This window comes from Xenopus laevis, chromosome 5S, assembly GCF_017654675.1.
Source record: "Xenopus laevis strain J_2021 chromosome 5S, Xenopus_laevis_v10.1, whole genome shotgun sequence".
Taxonomy (NCBI): domain Eukaryota; kingdom Metazoa; phylum Chordata; class Amphibia; order Anura; family Pipidae; genus Xenopus; species Xenopus laevis.
Window position 1 is genome coordinate 97,908,754 of NC_054380.1, and position 16,372 is coordinate 97,925,125.

The following is a 16,372-nucleotide window of genomic DNA, read 5'->3' on the forward strand; positions in this document are numbered from 1 at the left end:
CGGCGAAGATCGGTCATACAGGTTAAAAGATTTCTGTCGGCTGCGGGTAATATCTCTGCGTGTATTGCCGATTGTACAATTTTCAGTAGGAGACTGTCACTAGCTTTGGTCGGACATAACTATCGTACGATTGCTGTCAGGGGCAGAACATTGGCTGATCTGTTCTTTTACTACTTTATTTGATCGGAATGGTTAGTGGCAGGTTGGGAGATGGGGAAGTCTGATTGTACGATGATTCGTACGTAAGCAAAACCAGCCTATTGGGTTATTTAATGTTTACATTAATTTCTTAAGGTACAAAAATCCAAATTACGGAAAGATACACCAGAAAACCCCATGCCCCAAGCATTCTGGACAAATACCTGTAAAACTCCCAGCATCTCAACCACAGCAAAGTGTAAGTTCATTCATTGCTCCACATTGTACCTTGCTTTTCCCTCATCTAGTTTCATTCTTACAAGACAAATCAGCTACAGTAGCTTCAACATCATCCTCCTGTTACAAACTAGAGACTGAACATACTAGGAAATTGTGGTCAAAGTAAAATGGCATGAAGGCCATTTTTCATCCCTGATGTATTGCAAGTTTTATTACATGTTCACACATCATTGCTTGCTCTGTAACTATTCATCCTAGTCATTTCCATCAACTAATAACTCATTCCCTCTTTACCTGCTCCTCTATGTTCCCTGCTTCATTGGCAGATTAAGCTGCTCTCCTTTTAATTAACAGGACTCTATGCCCATTTATTTACATTAACCCATATGTTTTTCTAGGAAATACCTGGATAAGTAACTTGAAAAAGCATTTTGCCTTTCTAGTCACGTTTTCCCTATCTCCTGCTTTCAATTTACAAACAAAAGATATGGAGTGATTTATTACTCTGCTGAACAAATAGCTCTGAAACATAACCCCCTTTGAGTCCAAAACTAGCAAGATATATAAATTGCTACCTCATGAGCAAAAGAAATACAATGAAACCCTTTTGTTCTCTACTGTATAAAGGGATACAGTCAACCTATAATGTGACTTGTATAGTTCAATTTCTATGCACTTCTAACTAGCACTGGGCAATGTTTTTTTTTTATAAATGAGTTTTTATAATATATTCATTCCTTTGCTTAGAAGTATTATCTCAGTTACTCTGCCCAAATGTCTGCACTGTTTTAAAGAAGGAGGGGCATATTTATTAGAATGTTATACTGGGGATTCGCACATTTCAGATTTGATAACATTTACTAAACATTTTTCTGACAGTTCAGGGGCAGCACTCTACACTAACGCCTTTACTCCATTTTGTTGCAGTTCCGTTTAGGCAAGCTGAATTTTTTTTTCTTTCCTGGATTTTTCGGAATTTATGCCGTTTTGACGCAGCCCCCTGGGAGACATAAAATCGTGTTTCCACTATATGTAAATGAGCATCTATTGTGCCATATATGCCTCCATGCTGAATCCCTCCAAGGCCTCCCATTATCAGCCAATGTAAAGGAGACAAATTACACACTATGAAATGACTAAATAAAGGTCATCTCTTTTCATGCTTTCCCGTATGACAGCCATCCACATTTTTCTCTCCAATGTGTTCAAGTAGCATGTAGTTTTTCTGAAGTCGGTTTGGCACTATAGCAGTCAAGAAACTACTATGATTTCTTGCAAGTCTAATGTTTTTTGTCTTGGCACAATATTGGGTTGATTTAACTCGTCTTCAGTGCTCCCTGTATTTGAGGATCTCAATATATACACTATAGGGTATTTGCATCCAAACATGCCTCTAGTACTTCCAGGTACAGTATTTACACCAAAACACTACTGTGCTTGAATCCCAAACAGGTGCACCTGTTGATGCAAGGGAACTCTAGAGCTACTGCCACCCTGAAGATAGCAGCTGTATGTCCAAGGTTCCCACTGCAGTCTGTTAATATAGGCAGAAGACTACAGATACAAACGGTAAAGGCACACGCTAAGATTCAGGGAGATTTAGTTGCCGGCCACAAATTGCCTCAATTGCCTCTTCTAACTAAAGTTAGCTGGAAGCATGGAGCTTGTCATCAGTTTCTCTTTAACTGAAACAAAGAACTATTTTCTATGTTGTTTCTTGCTAAAGTGAGCTTAAATGTATATGGCTGCAGAGTCAAAGAGTGGACTTCCCTGGAGTATGGGTACAGTTAAGCATTTCCTAGATTTTTAACCTTTGTACAACCAAAACACTTTCTGAAGAGCTTCATTTTTGAAACAGATACACGGCAGAGAGCAAATAAAGAGTTATGTCAAGAAGATTTATGACAAAAATAAACAAAGGCCAGAGAATACAAGGACATATTCCCAAGAAAGTGGCTCCTCATATATCTCAGCCGTGCACTGTTTAAGCAATGAAATGAGCTTGGAGATATTTTGAAATAGCAGTAAAATTTTCAGAGGGCAAAGTTTCCGAACAAACTAATAAAGCAACTGGTTATAAAAGGCAAATTGAAAAAAAAAATTGAAAAAAAACAATGAAAATCTTTCATAGTGAATTGTAATTTTGCACAACTAAGCAACACTACTGAAAATCAGGTGAGGGGTGGTTAATTAGAAGTTGAAAAATAACTTTCTCAACTTGAATGGTTTAAACCAAACAAACACAAAAACCATCACACACAAACTACAGATCAGTACAGATTTTTCATGTAGTACCAAAGACTTCAGATCCCTGATATAATCTAGGGTTTCATAGCACAAAACAAGAAATAATGGGCACAAGTGGGAGATGCTGGTACTTCCGACCATTAGACAATAGAGTAGAGAATTTGTGTAGACCCACTTGCTCTTTAAAAAGTGTGTATCTGGCCTTTGTTTTATTTTTGTCATATCGAATAAATACACACTTTTTAAAGAGCAAGTTGGTTTACACAAATCCTCTATTCTAAAATCTAGGGTTTCACATCATATAAATCAGTAAAATGCTTCATCCCTGTTTTTGATAATGTATGCACTAAGCAGAGAACGAACAGCAGGACAAGGGATGTGTAATGATCAGTTCCCTTGTTTAAAGGACTAGTTCACCTTCAAACATCTAGTTGGTTTCAGATAGATCACCAGAAATAAAGACTTTTTCCAAAGACTTTCTATAATCTATGTGTCACCGTTTTACTAATATTGAAGTGTGAAGTATCATTTTTCACCTTCTGAAGCAGCCCTGGGAGGGGGGGGGCCCACCGACCCTGTAAACTGTTCTAAATGGATACATTTAGTTGATACATTTTGCCCCTGCTGAGCAGAATCTCTGGGTTTCATTAAAGGCAGCTGTTAGAATTGATACAATATTTGTTAATACTCCAGAGATGCTGCTGAGAAATGTATCAACTAAATATTGCAAAATTATAACAGTTTAGAGTCTGCACCTGAATTACTGAGCTGCCAGACTCAAACACCAGAGACAGGGATATTCAACTTTAAACTTAGATTTTGGAAAAACAGTAAAGAATAAATAATGTAAAGTAATTGAAAAAAGTCTTTACTGTAAAGCAATAAATCCAGCAGCACTCCGATATGTGAATCAATGATTATTTATTCATGCCATTAGCAGAGCGACGTTTCGGGCTATTCCAGCCCTTTATCAAGCTTGATAAAGGGCTGGAATAGCCCGAAACGTCGCTCTGCTAATGGCATTCATAAATAATCATTGATTCACATATCGGAGTGCTGCTGGATTTATTGCTTTACAGTGAAGTTTTTCCTTGGCAGAGAGGAACACAGCTGTGCACCCGACGCTGCAAAAGGCGATTTAGTGTAAGTGTGGCACCTTTACTGATTTGATGTAAAAAAAGTCTTTATTTCTGGGGAACAATCTGAAAACAACTGAATTGAAAAAAGTGTTTGGAAGGTGAACAACCCCTTTAATGCCACACCACATCATGTGATATCTCCAATGATTGTCTTCTCATTACCAAAGTGGTTATGTTGAAATAAAGAAAAAGCAAAGCTGAGCTACGCTGATCATCATTTCAGCCTCGGCACCAAACGCATAATTATGATGTTGCTTTAAGACAGGGATCCCCAAGTGATGTATTTATACATCAAACGATTAATTCCCAAGCATTGTGGGAAGTTGTATTCACTTGGCATAGGTTTGCTGAAATAAATGCTGCCATTGCAAGTTTATTTTCTAAATGGTGAAGGTTTACTTACTGACAAGCATAGACCAACATGGCATTGGCCATCTTTCTATCATAAACAACTGTGTATATGCTTAATATTTGTTATTATAAAGTATTTGGCTGAAAGTATCCAGACACACTTCATGGCTTAATACCCTGTCTAAAACTGTGGATTTTTTTTTCAGCTGAAACACTCACTGCCAAATTCCAAACTGGCTCTTGAAGCAACAGAAGCAGAAGAAGTATTTGCCAGGACTATTGTTTTCTTTATAGATGAGCAGCTGCGCAGAAGCCTAACATCACCATACGTAAATTCCAGTCATAGGCTTGAGTGGACAGTAGAAACATAATCTCTGGCACTTCATCATCTAGCAATCTGATGGACAAGTTTAGCTTTGGCAGATTCCAGAAGAACCCTACATTCTTGAATGCTGACTGTAAAGTTAAGTATAGAGGATAAATAATATTCTAGGGCAGGTTTTCATGGTTTGGGTTATGGCCCTGGTTCCAGTGAAAACAAATCTTAACAATACAACATGCAATGACATTGATCAAAATCCTGTACTTCCAACCTATTGTTAACAGTCGGGGAAGGTTCATTCCAGTTTCATGACTATAAATCCCCCTATGTGCAAATCAAGATCCATATAGAATTAATTTGCTAAGATAGGAATGGAAAAACGTGACTGACCTGCACCTCAACCTAACTGAATACCTGTTCCATTGAAACAGCCACCGTCAGCCAAACATGATCTCAAAAAGCAGTGCCTAGAGTCACTAATGCTCTTGTGGCTAAATGGAAGAAAATCCCAACACACTTTTTAAAACAACTAGTGAAAATTCTTCCCAGAAGAGCAGAAGCTTTTACAGCGGAGAAAAAACAACTTTATATTATACCCTTGGCTTGGGAATGAGATATTGGGTAGACAAAAGTCTGGGTACTGGACTCATCCAACCTAATAATATAAAACACTACTTAGATTTTGGGTTCACAAAAATGTATATTCCTCTACTTACAGCAATAACATTTTACGGACAAGAAATGCCTTCACATCTTAAACCTTGAACTGTAAAGGTGTGAGGTTCTCATGGCAACTGAGAAGTGACTCTTACCAGGCATTCAATGGCAATCTGTAGTTGATGGGTAGCTCAGCGCTTATTTAATTACACAGCAGTTATTTAATTCCAATACAGGGCAATTAATTCTACTAATTGCAGGAAAGATTTCACAGACATATATCCCTGGCATGTGCAGGCTGCTGTTTTTAAACTAAAGTGGCAGCTCAATAAGGGCACAGTGAACACATAATAACCTGAAAATTACTACAATGTGTACATATAACGGCTACACATGTACATTTTAAGGGCAGAGAAACACGGTCAGATTTGGGGAGATTAGTCGCCCAGGCGACAAATCTCTTCTTCGGGGCAACTAATCTCCCCAAACTGCCTTCCTGCCAGCTAGCAGGGGCGGAACTACCGAGGGAGCAGGAGGTGCGAGCGGGCCAGGGCCCGCACCCCCTCAGGGCCCCCCCGGCAGTCCGCGCGCTGCATATTCCTGGCCAGTTCCGGGTGTACGGAGGGGGGCGGGGGGCCGGCTGCGCGTGCTGCGCCAGGGCCCTACCCCCTCTAGTTCCGTTTCTGCCAGCTAGAATGTTAATTGCCCGCGGGATGACAGTTCGGGGAGTTGGCGAGAAGGCAGTTTGGGGAGATTAGTCGCCCGAAGAGGAGATTTTTCGCCAGGCGACTGATCTCCCCCAGTCTGACCGTGTGTCTCTGCCCTAAAACTCCACGCTTGCTGTTAATCCTTTCTGAATGAAACTGACAGTGATACTTTGCAATAGAGAAAGAAAAGGGAGATAATCTGTGTCCATACTGGTACTAAGGGGATGCATTTTTTTGATGTTCTCTTGCATTTTATTCAACAACCTTTTGTCTTGTTCCATACCTATGTATTGGACCACAGCAGGGGATGTTGGGAGCTAAAGTTTGACAGTAATACTGGCCCCAAGAGGCACAAGGTTTGCCCAGGTTCAGTAACCCAATAAAAAAGCCCCCAGGAAACCCTTGGATAGGTGGGCGGGTTAACACATCAAGGTGGGAAGATACAGTATCTCTTCAAATATATATCACATACAGTATGTTTCCTCGCTATTGAAAAAGTTAAAGTTCCAGTATAATTGTTCTGTGAAAGTGGGGTGTCATACAGTATGCATTGCTGTGTTAAATGCTAGCCAAGCCACTTTAATTAGAAAGAAACATCAGGTGCCTTGTCTCTGTACTATGACAAAATAATGGTTGGATAACCAGTTATTGTTTTTATATACCCCAATGCTTTTTATTATAATTATCCGTTGTTGCTGAGTGTTGGTCAAAAATATATTTTTTTCTTGTTTGATGATACATGATGGTACAAAAGGATTAGAGGAAATTATCTGTTTTGTTTGCAGGATAACATCACATGTTCTTCCTATGTTGTGAACACAAGCTCTTCTTACCTCCCAGCTTATAAGTACACATGTGCCAGACAGGAATGTTAAAACTGGGGGTCTGCACTGTGCGGGTGGTCCAGCTGCAGTTGTGACTTCTGTTGCGTCTGAGTAAGGGCCGTACTGAAACACAAATGATAATAGTAAGACAATACTTATTACTTAAAGGGCATGTAAAGTCTAAAATATAATAAGGCTAGAAATGCTGTATTTTGTATACTAAACATAAGCATGAACTTACTGCACCACAAGCCTAATCAAACAAATAATTTATGCTTTCAAAGTTGGCTACAGGGTGTCACCATCTTTTAACTTTGTTAAACATCTTTGCAAGACTAAGACTGTGCACATGCTCAGTGTGGTCTGGGCTGCTTAGGGATCGTCATAAACAAAGCTGCTTGAGTTCTGCATGGCTGGGAAGGCGGGGGCTCCCCCTGCTGTTTATAAGTATGATTGTTTCCCTGCAGAGCAGTTAGGGACCATCTGACAATTCCTATCCACAGCAGTAAATGAAGGGAGAATTTCACTGCATACTGTCAGGTTTCTTATAAAAACGGTACACATTTTTTAATTAAAGTATATTGGAGATAGGTTTCTTTTTCATTAAAGAAAATAAAAATGGGATTTTATTTTTTTGCCTTTACATGCCCTTTAACAAGCAGTTCTTTTTCTAGGGCACCATCCAGAAATGCACCTAGTGACCAGCTGAATGGGCTGCAGTCGGGCAATGATGACCTGTACTGGCTTTAAAGGGAAAATATCCCTCCCTTTTTGACATGAGCATATGAACTTCAAAAAATAAATATGAATGTTTTATTTTTTTTCTGCACAGATATGCCCGATTCCAGGGGTTAAAAAGGAAACCATGAAACTCATATGAACCATTTCCAAAACCTCTTTAGGTCCGGAGTTTATAACCCCCTACATGTAATGTCTAATAGAAGGATAAATTTTCAGAAAAGCACTGCGCCTTTCCCGGTCTCATACCACTTCATTCACTTTCTACACAATGCCATTTAATTGAACATGGTATTTCCGAGAAGTCGGCATGCTAGAATAATGTAGCTGAAGGTTTCAGCACTCGCTGCTGAGGGACAGACTGTCTGTACATGTCCACTGTCCTTCTGCAGCCAACATGTTATGAATGAAATATGCATTCACATTAAGCAGATAGTAATTATTCCAACGTACTCCTCCATCATTCCTCGCTCGTATTCTGAAATGATAAGTAGTTCCAGGAAGAAGACTGCTAATTGTACACTCCAAATCGCTTCCATGATACACTTCAGTGCCTTCTCCTCCAGGGTCAGAGATGTCTAAGCTGTACTCCAGCACCTGGCAGTCGGGCGGTGTTACAGGGGCATCTGCAAGAGAAGCCAGCTCTGCTGAGTGTATGTCTCAGGGCATGTGACAAAAAAACAATGCTTCAGGCATCATGATAACACACAGTTTAGGGCAGATTTACATAGGGTTGAATATCGAGGGTTAAATAACCCTCGATATTCAACTGCCGAATGTAAATCCTTCGAAGGAAAAATCGAACGATTCGAAGGATTTTAATCCATCGATCGAAGGATTTTCCTTCGATCACAAAATTGTTAGGAAGCCTATGGGGACCTTCCCGATAGGCTAACATTGGCCTCGGTAGGTTTTATTTGCTGAAGTAGGGGGTCGAAGTATTTTTTAAAGAGACAGTACTTCGACTATCGAATGGTCGAATAGTCTAACGATTTTTAGTTTGAATTGTTCGATTCGAAGTCAAAGTCGAAGGTCGAAGTAGCCTATTCGATGGTCGAAGTAGCCATATTCGACCATTCGAAATTCAAAGTATTTTTTCTTCTATTCCTTCACTCGAGCTAAGTAAATGGGCCCCTTTATGTTTGCAACATGCACGTTAAGTGATAATTTGTGTGGCTACTGGGCAGTTAAAAATGTAATTAAATTGAAGCCTGATTAATGCTGGCAATTAATTAATGCATAGTTCTACAAAAGAAATGCTTCACAATCTCTTGCAAGCAGCAAATGTCGCCAATTATTCTTCTTTCAGATGTATCACAATAAAGAATGTTTTTATTTTTTTTTCCTTGTACGTATTCTCATCAAAGAACGAATGCATGCGTATACTCACATAAGCTTTAACTACCTTATCTGTTTTAGATTAGAGCACAAAGGCACTAACCAGCTATTTGCTCATCATTATGCTTTCTGCAACAATCACTGTCTTCCCATTTTCATTTCACAGAATTCTGATGTCATTGACTTCTGCACAGTCGGTACCATACAATGAAGCTCTTTTCTGAGAATAGCAATACAGAGAAACACGGAAACACGGAACCCCTAGCCAATTATTCAGTCAGGTCACCTGGGCACCTCTGTTAAATCCTCTTAATTGGTATTCCATTCACCCAGTAGTAAGTTAGAAAAGAAGGGAAGAAATCAAAAAAGCAGAAGACATGCATGCCAAAGGCATGGCCGTTTTTACCTGCACTCCCCTGCGTTGTGCTTTCTTCCTTCCAGCCGCAGGGGAGCGCAGGAGTAGATGCAGTCAATTATTTTGAAGGGGCTGTACTCACACAGACGCATGTATGCCCCGAATTCAGGTGAAATGCAACATGGCGCTTACATGCGTCTGTGTGAGTACAGCTCCCTTCAAAATAATTGACTGCGTCTTCTCCTGCGCTCCCCTGCGGCTGAACGGAAGAAAGCGCAACGCAGGGGAGATCTACATTACATTTAAATTACTTTAAAGGCGAGGAACCCCTTTAAAAAGTCCCTGTATATGATTTCTATGTAGTCGGGTAGAAATTGGTTTAATTGTTTCCTGTTGGTGTGTGACAGACTGCTTATCCACAGACAGCAATTAAACCTGTTTGTGGCTTCTAATGTTTCATTTATGTAGCAAAATAAATAAATAAATAAAAATTCTTTAGAAATGTGGAATTTGTTGTCAGCCTATGACAGCTGGTCACATAACAGAATGACATTAGAGTAGCGGCTACTTACCCCATTGTAACTGAATTTCTTTGTGCTTGGGTTTGCCCACAACCCTTGGTGGCTGGCAAAGTCCTGGTGCAACACTTAACGTCCGAATTGGTTGACTCTCTGAGCACTGCAGATCAAGAAACAATCAATCTCCCAATCAGTAATGGAGGGTGTTTTTCTTTGTAGGGTATTACTGCAAAGACTGCAAAGCTCACTAGTGATAAGTGCTGTGGGACAGTTAGGGGCATATATTATGCTGTGTAAAATTAAATTTGCCAAAAAACGGTGTTAAAAGTTGTGTAAAATAAATGGCATATTTATTAAAGTGTGTGTAAATTTTATGGCATGTGAATGCCAGATTTGCCACCATTATTTACCTTGTTTCTGGCAGAAGTCACTCTAAAAAAAACATAAAACTTTTACACAGCATAATAAATAGGCCCCTTATGGTTTCTTCTTTTCCATAATATGATAAATAGGTAATAAAGAAAAAACCTTGATTTTACATCCCCTGCATTTTACACAGTTTTTTTGGTGGTCCCACCAATAAATAATGCACAATGCGTCTTTGATGTTGCCAAGATTTTACACCATTTTGTTTTTGGTCCCCTGGAAAATGTAAAAACTGGGGTTCTATTAAAATATAATGCATTTTCTCAAATTATAGACAGACCTTCCAGTTGATGTAGCTCAGAGCATTTATTTCTTAATAAATTTTTAATTCTTAATAAAAAAAAGCAGGGGCAGACAAATTAACGCAATCCTCCTAAACAAGTGGCACTCATTAGTTCATGTTTCATTACATAAAAGCAGAAAGCATGTATTACTAAAATAAACACGGTCAATTTATTCCTGCCATCGGGCTGACGCACCTAGTGAATAGTGCTATAATGCCTGGCTATTATTAAAACTGGCAGAACCGTGGGCATTGTCTGTAACAAACAGAGCCGTTTCCCCATACTTGGTAATTAAAAGATGTAGCATTTATATTGTAAGCAGAAGATCAGTATCAGATGAAGAATGAAACCTCCTGGATACAGCATAGCATACAGTAACAGGCATTATTTTAGAACATGAACAGTCAGCTTGTGCCTCTGCAGTTGTTTTAGGAATACATCTCTGATTACAGGAAGGGGCAACCAAATTATATTTGATTTAATCAGCACCACGCCACACCACAACAGATGCCCATCTAATAATGTGTTTGCACTGTGTAAAAATGTCTGGAAATAGAATATCTTTAATTTGGAAAGCAACAAAGGATTGGTCTGCACATAACACTCATAGGACTTTTCTTCATGGGGAACCTTCCTTTTGTTGGAAATCTTAACATACAATACTTACAACAATGATATCATGGAAATAGACCCCCCTGCTTGTTTAATGAATATGGAATTTGATATTATCTAATACTGATCACCTACCTGACTGTGTCCTCCTGTGCTGATGGAACATACACGAAGTTTATATAAAGTGCCAGATTTCAAGTCATTACAGGTATAAACTGTCGCTGATCCACTATACGCCACTTTCCACTGGGTCGCTGAATGAACAAGCCAAACAATAACACATTAGGAAGGAAGCAAAAACTAGCTCCAAACTGATTAAATACAACATATGTTGAGAGAAGCAATGAAAACCACAGCCACAATTCTAGATGGAACTATACAGTAAAAGAAAAAAAGAAATCCTGCCAAAATGCCATTTATAAAGGTCACTGCTCTGTATGTGCAGTAAATGTACTGCAATAACTATTCATTTCCGTGTCCTCAGCGCCATAAAAAGCAATGTGTAACTTTCCATTTAGATCAAAGGCAAGCAGTTCAGCATTTCATCTACCAATGTTGTCTGGCTGCAAGACAATTAAATGAAAACTATACCCCCGAACAATGTAGGTCTCTATAAAGAGATATTACAAAAAACAGCTCATATGTAAAACCCTGTTTCATGTAAATAAACAATTTTCATCAGCCCCAGGCCGGCCAGACAACACACATACACGCACGTAAGTGGAGAAGAGAGAGGAGACCAGACTAGGGGTAGGAGGCAGAGAAGGTAAGTGCCTGGTGCCTCCTGGCTTTGTGCCCTAGGCACGTGGCTACTCTGCCTACCCCTAGTTCCGGCCCTGATTTTTATAATGATATACTTTTTTAGTAGGATGTGCCATTAGGTAATCTTAAATAGAATTTATTATATATTAATAAATAAACAATGTCCCCTGGGATCCTAGGATTCACAGTGCACACAAACAAACCATCCATGTTAGGTCACATGAGCCAATTAACAGACAGAGTTCTGTCTTTTGCTTCCACGCTTCCTCCTGTTACAGTTAGAGCTGTAGTATTTCTGGTCAGGTGATCTCTGAGGCAGCACAGAGACCATCATAAAATGGGGACTCAAGGGAAAAGATGTAAAAGGGCAATATTTACTTAAATATACAGTATATATTCCAGTTTGGTAAGATATGACACTTAATATGATATAAACTATCTGTTGCTTACATATTGTTTATGGGGTATAGTTGTCCTTCAAATAACGCAGCTAGCTAAAACTGCAGACCACTGCTCAAAACAAAAGCAATATTCCAAACCCTTTACTTACTGACAAATAAAATGGGTTAAATAGAAATGTAAATCAGTCACACCGTGGGAACTTTATTGGCTGAATATGTGTGCTCAACTGTACAATTGTAGTTGCCAGTAGAACTCAAAGATGTTTTGGCTCCTCAGAAGAAACATAAGCTTCAAATGAAAGTATGTTGACAGACATAGTCTGATAAACCTTAGAAACAAAACAATTGGTGTTTCAGTCCATTTTTTTAAGAAAACCTGAGATTTCCCCTCACTGAATGCAGTGCGATACCTAAGAAACCGTTAGAGTACGTTTTGAGTTACTTCCTCCAGCTCATTCATGTGCCTTGGTAAATGGCTCCTATTTTTTACCCAAGTAACTTAAAATGTCATTAATAAGCAAAGCAGCTATAAGTAACATGCATAAAAAACCAACCTTCAGAAGCTCCTTCACACAGTTCCAACAAGTATTTCAGAATTTCTGAACCACCACTGTCCTCCGGAGGATCTGAAAGTACAAATTTTCAAAGGAGTCGTTTAGATGGAATTGTTAAAAGAAACATTTATAGTAATATATCTCTTCTAAAAAGCCTCAGATAGATTTTGTAGCCACTAAGTAAAGACTGGAGGAAAGAGGCACCTTTATAAACATGCTGGAGAAGAACTACTTTTCCTTTTAGATTTGCCTAATGGAATTCTGAACTAAGGAAAAAATATTTATTTTACATTTGTATTAGTTCTCCAAACTACTCCTGAGCTACTGGCTGAACCCCCACGTCTACCTACCCATGGACTAAAATATATTGCTTTTGTTTGTAATTATTGGTTGCTATGGGTTACTGTATCCTGACAAATTGTTTTTACATATGGGGTTAAGTTATGGCACATGATGCATTTTGCCTAAGGTCATTGCTTCCTAATGTGCATAATGGGAAGTGCCATGAGCAGCTAGGAGCTGAAACTATTGCCCATTACTTCATTAATGAATGTGGTTCTAGTTAATGAATCAGCACCTTTAAGCTATCTGTGCAGTTGTGCCTATCACAGTGTGAAATGCAAGGTTTAAAATGTCCATTCCAGTATTACATTACTTCCCTTTCAACTGAATGGGGAAACAAACTGCCTGTGGCAGGTGGTTATTTTTTGGAAACACCAAAGAAAATATTTTTGTGTGTTACTTTCCTGACATCATCAGCACCTGTTATAGAAAGAACATTTTAGAATGCAAAAATTGATGGTGAAGAAGGGTGTTTTGAACACAATGGTTCACGTTGACAATGAATTATTGAATGAATTATTTTTTTATCAAAAACAAAACTGCATTCCCTTCTGCAATGGTCACCATCAGAGTTTGTCATGTTCTAGTTGTGGAACGACTTTGTCCTAAATCCAACAAGTTAAAAATCATCAGGAAAAAAACCTAATCATGTAGCCTACCCCATTGAACTGTGAATCCATGTGCTGCGACAACACCCTTCACTGATGGTCGGGATGGTGGTCCTGGTCTATCTGGACTCGTTGTGCAGACCAAAATTTCACTCGGACTGCTATTTCCTTCAACATTAGAAGCTATAATCTGTAGGCGAGACAAAGTAAACAGAAAACTTGTTGGAAGGCAGAGTAGTGCATGTTGGTGGTACGGGGTAGCACAAAGAACTTTGTTTCTGGTGTAAAGTGCTTGGGAGAGTTCAAAAATGCGAAAAATAAGGTGGTTTCCCCCATGTATTGAATTTTGCACCCTGCCCTTGGTCAATAAGGCCCCTAGAATTTACTAAAACCACCATAACCAGTATATATTGTAATAAATCATATCACAATATTAGTTTCTGGGAAAAAACTGTATATATTTTAAAACAGTGGCCTGATGATGATTTTAGTTCAAACAAATATAAATATTGCTGCAGATAACAACATGGACCATACAGATTAGTACATTGCCCTCTGCTGGGGAAATCATGATTTTCTGCTGTTACTTTTCAATTAGTCACACTTACCCTAAATTTATATTGTGTGCTTCTTTGGAGATTATTCACAGTACAAGTTAATTCTTCTCCAGTGTAGGCAGTTTGAAAAACACTGTCCTAAAGAGAGGAAACAAACAAAGCACAGATCTTTTGGACATTGTTTTTAAAATGATCAGTGTTTGGGCATTGTGACAGTCCTTGTCCTGGTAATGCAACTGAAAACATTACCATACATGTCCCTTTTATCCTTTGTTTTGTTTTCTAAAAGAGCAAAATCGTGACATTTGAATCCCCTTAGTCAAATTGTCAGCTTTGCATCTCAGAGTTACAACTCTTTTTTTAATGTTTTTAAAGAGATTTTCATATGAATCAATTAAACTGTATTTGATTTCCCCCTATGTAAAGAATACTAGCACAGGCTATTAAAGGGATGCTGTCATCGGAAAACATGAATTCTGCACTGAAATCCATTTCTCAAAAGAGCAAGCAGATTTTTTTATATTCAATTTTGAAATCTGACATGGGGCTAGACATTTTGTCAATTTCCCAGCTGCCCCTGGTCATGTGACTTGTGCCTACACTTTAGGAGAGAAATGCTTTCTGGCAGGCTGCTGTTTTTCCTTCTCAATGTAACTGAATGTGTCTCAGTGGGACATGGGTTTTTACTATTGAGTGTTGTTCTTAGATCTACCAGGCAGCTGTTATCTTGTGTTAGGGAGCTGCTATCTGGTTACCTTCCCATTGTTCTTTTGTTTGGCTGCTGGGGGGGAAAAGGGAGGGGGTGATATCACTCCAACTTGCAGTACAGCAGTAAAGAGTGATTGAAGTTTATCAGAGCACAAGTCACATGACTTGGGGCAGCTGGGAAATTGACAATATGTCTAGCCCCATGTCAGATTTCAAAATTGAATATAAAAAAATCTGTTTGCTCTTTTGAGAAATGGATTTCAGTGCAGAATTCTGCTGGAGCAGCACTGTTAACTGATTCATTTTAAAAAAAAAAAATTCCCATGACAGTATCCCTTTAACCTAAACAGGCTGACATTAAGTTTACTCAGAATATGATACTTAGCCCCCTGTAAGCAAGTGTCTGATTGCCAGCAGCTACTCAACTGTAGCTTAACACTGCATGCAGCTTAGTGTATCTTGCAAGGCACTGGCAATTCAGCACTCAAGCAGCCAATGGCAGTGGGCACAATCAACACACCAACAAAGATGCCCCAGTGACTGGTCTTGTCCAATTCCATCTCCCTGTGTTCTAGTGGCATAGTTGCTGCTAGCGCCATTTATTTTAACAAAGCTGCAGCTCATAATAAAAAAAACCTGCACGGAATGTACATGACTTGGGCAGAGAGACCAGCAATTGGGTCTCTTGGAACAATATGACTAAAAAGTATACCCCTTGCCCCCACTCACAAAGAATAATCAGAACAATGTTATTCTTCTAAATCAGCTACTAAACAATAGATTGGAATCAGATAACACACACTTTCTGATGAATATACTGTAGATATATCTAATCTCCCCCTGACAACAATGGCTTTTTGCATGCTGTTCACTTATTATAAGATCTCTCCTGGAGTGACTGCAAATTTTGTGTGGCAGCCATGCATTAAAAGATCCACTTGTTTGGCAAAGTTGGCAGATGATTCCCCTGATGTGGTCACTAATGGTGATACTGATATATAAAGAACTCGAATAGGTAGCCTAAATCTGCTCATGTATGGCCACCTTAAAGATTCAATACAATCTGGATTGGATTTAAACCAATTTGGCAGTTTATCAATTTATCTCAGATGGGGCCATCTGACAAATATCTGGACAAATATCAGCCAGATGTTGATCAGGCAGGTTTGATTTACATTCAGATTGGGGACCACATTGGCTGGTTGACACAGACCTCACTCCAACTACTCATTTAACTGCTGTTGTAATCCTATGGCAAACAATCAGATTAAAGGCCAATATCGTTCACCTTAGGTTATTGGGGAAAGATCTGCTTTGTTTGGTGACGTCGCCAAATGAGCAGATCTTAAAGTGTATCTCCACCTTTAGATAAATCATCCTATACAATGTATAACATATTTTTACAGCCATTATATGATAATGCACCTAGCACTTACAACTACTTGTGCACTGTATTAAGAATACACTGCAATTCTAAGCCTATTGAGGGGGTTAAAGCACCAAGTGAGGGGCAATTCAGTCTGCAATGCAAATGTTTAACCTCA

At 39.0% G+C, this 16,372-nt stretch overlaps 1 protein-coding gene across 2 annotated transcripts in view; it reads right to left on the bottom strand.

Annotated features, from left to right (window-relative positions):
* fndc3b.S (fibronectin type III domain containing 3B S homeolog) overlaps positions 1–16,372 on the bottom strand; it is a 190,444-nt gene that overhangs the window by 32,700 nt on the left and 141,372 nt on the right. For both annotated transcript variants that reach the window (XM_018265699.2, XM_018265698.2), the window contains exons 14-20: positions 14,172–14,258; positions 13,615–13,753; positions 12,614–12,685; positions 11,032–11,150; positions 9,629–9,734; positions 7,817–7,989; positions 6,635–6,748 (exon numbers count right to left, since the gene is read on the bottom strand). In XM_018265699.2, the coding sequence (XP_018121188.1) occupies positions 6,635–6,748; positions 7,817–7,989; positions 9,629–9,734; positions 11,032–11,150; positions 12,614–12,685; positions 13,615–13,753; positions 14,172–14,258 (810 nt within the window). The remainder of the gene's footprint in view (positions 1–6,634; positions 6,749–7,816; positions 7,990–9,628; positions 9,735–11,031; positions 11,151–12,613; positions 12,686–13,614; positions 13,754–14,171; positions 14,259–16,372) is intronic.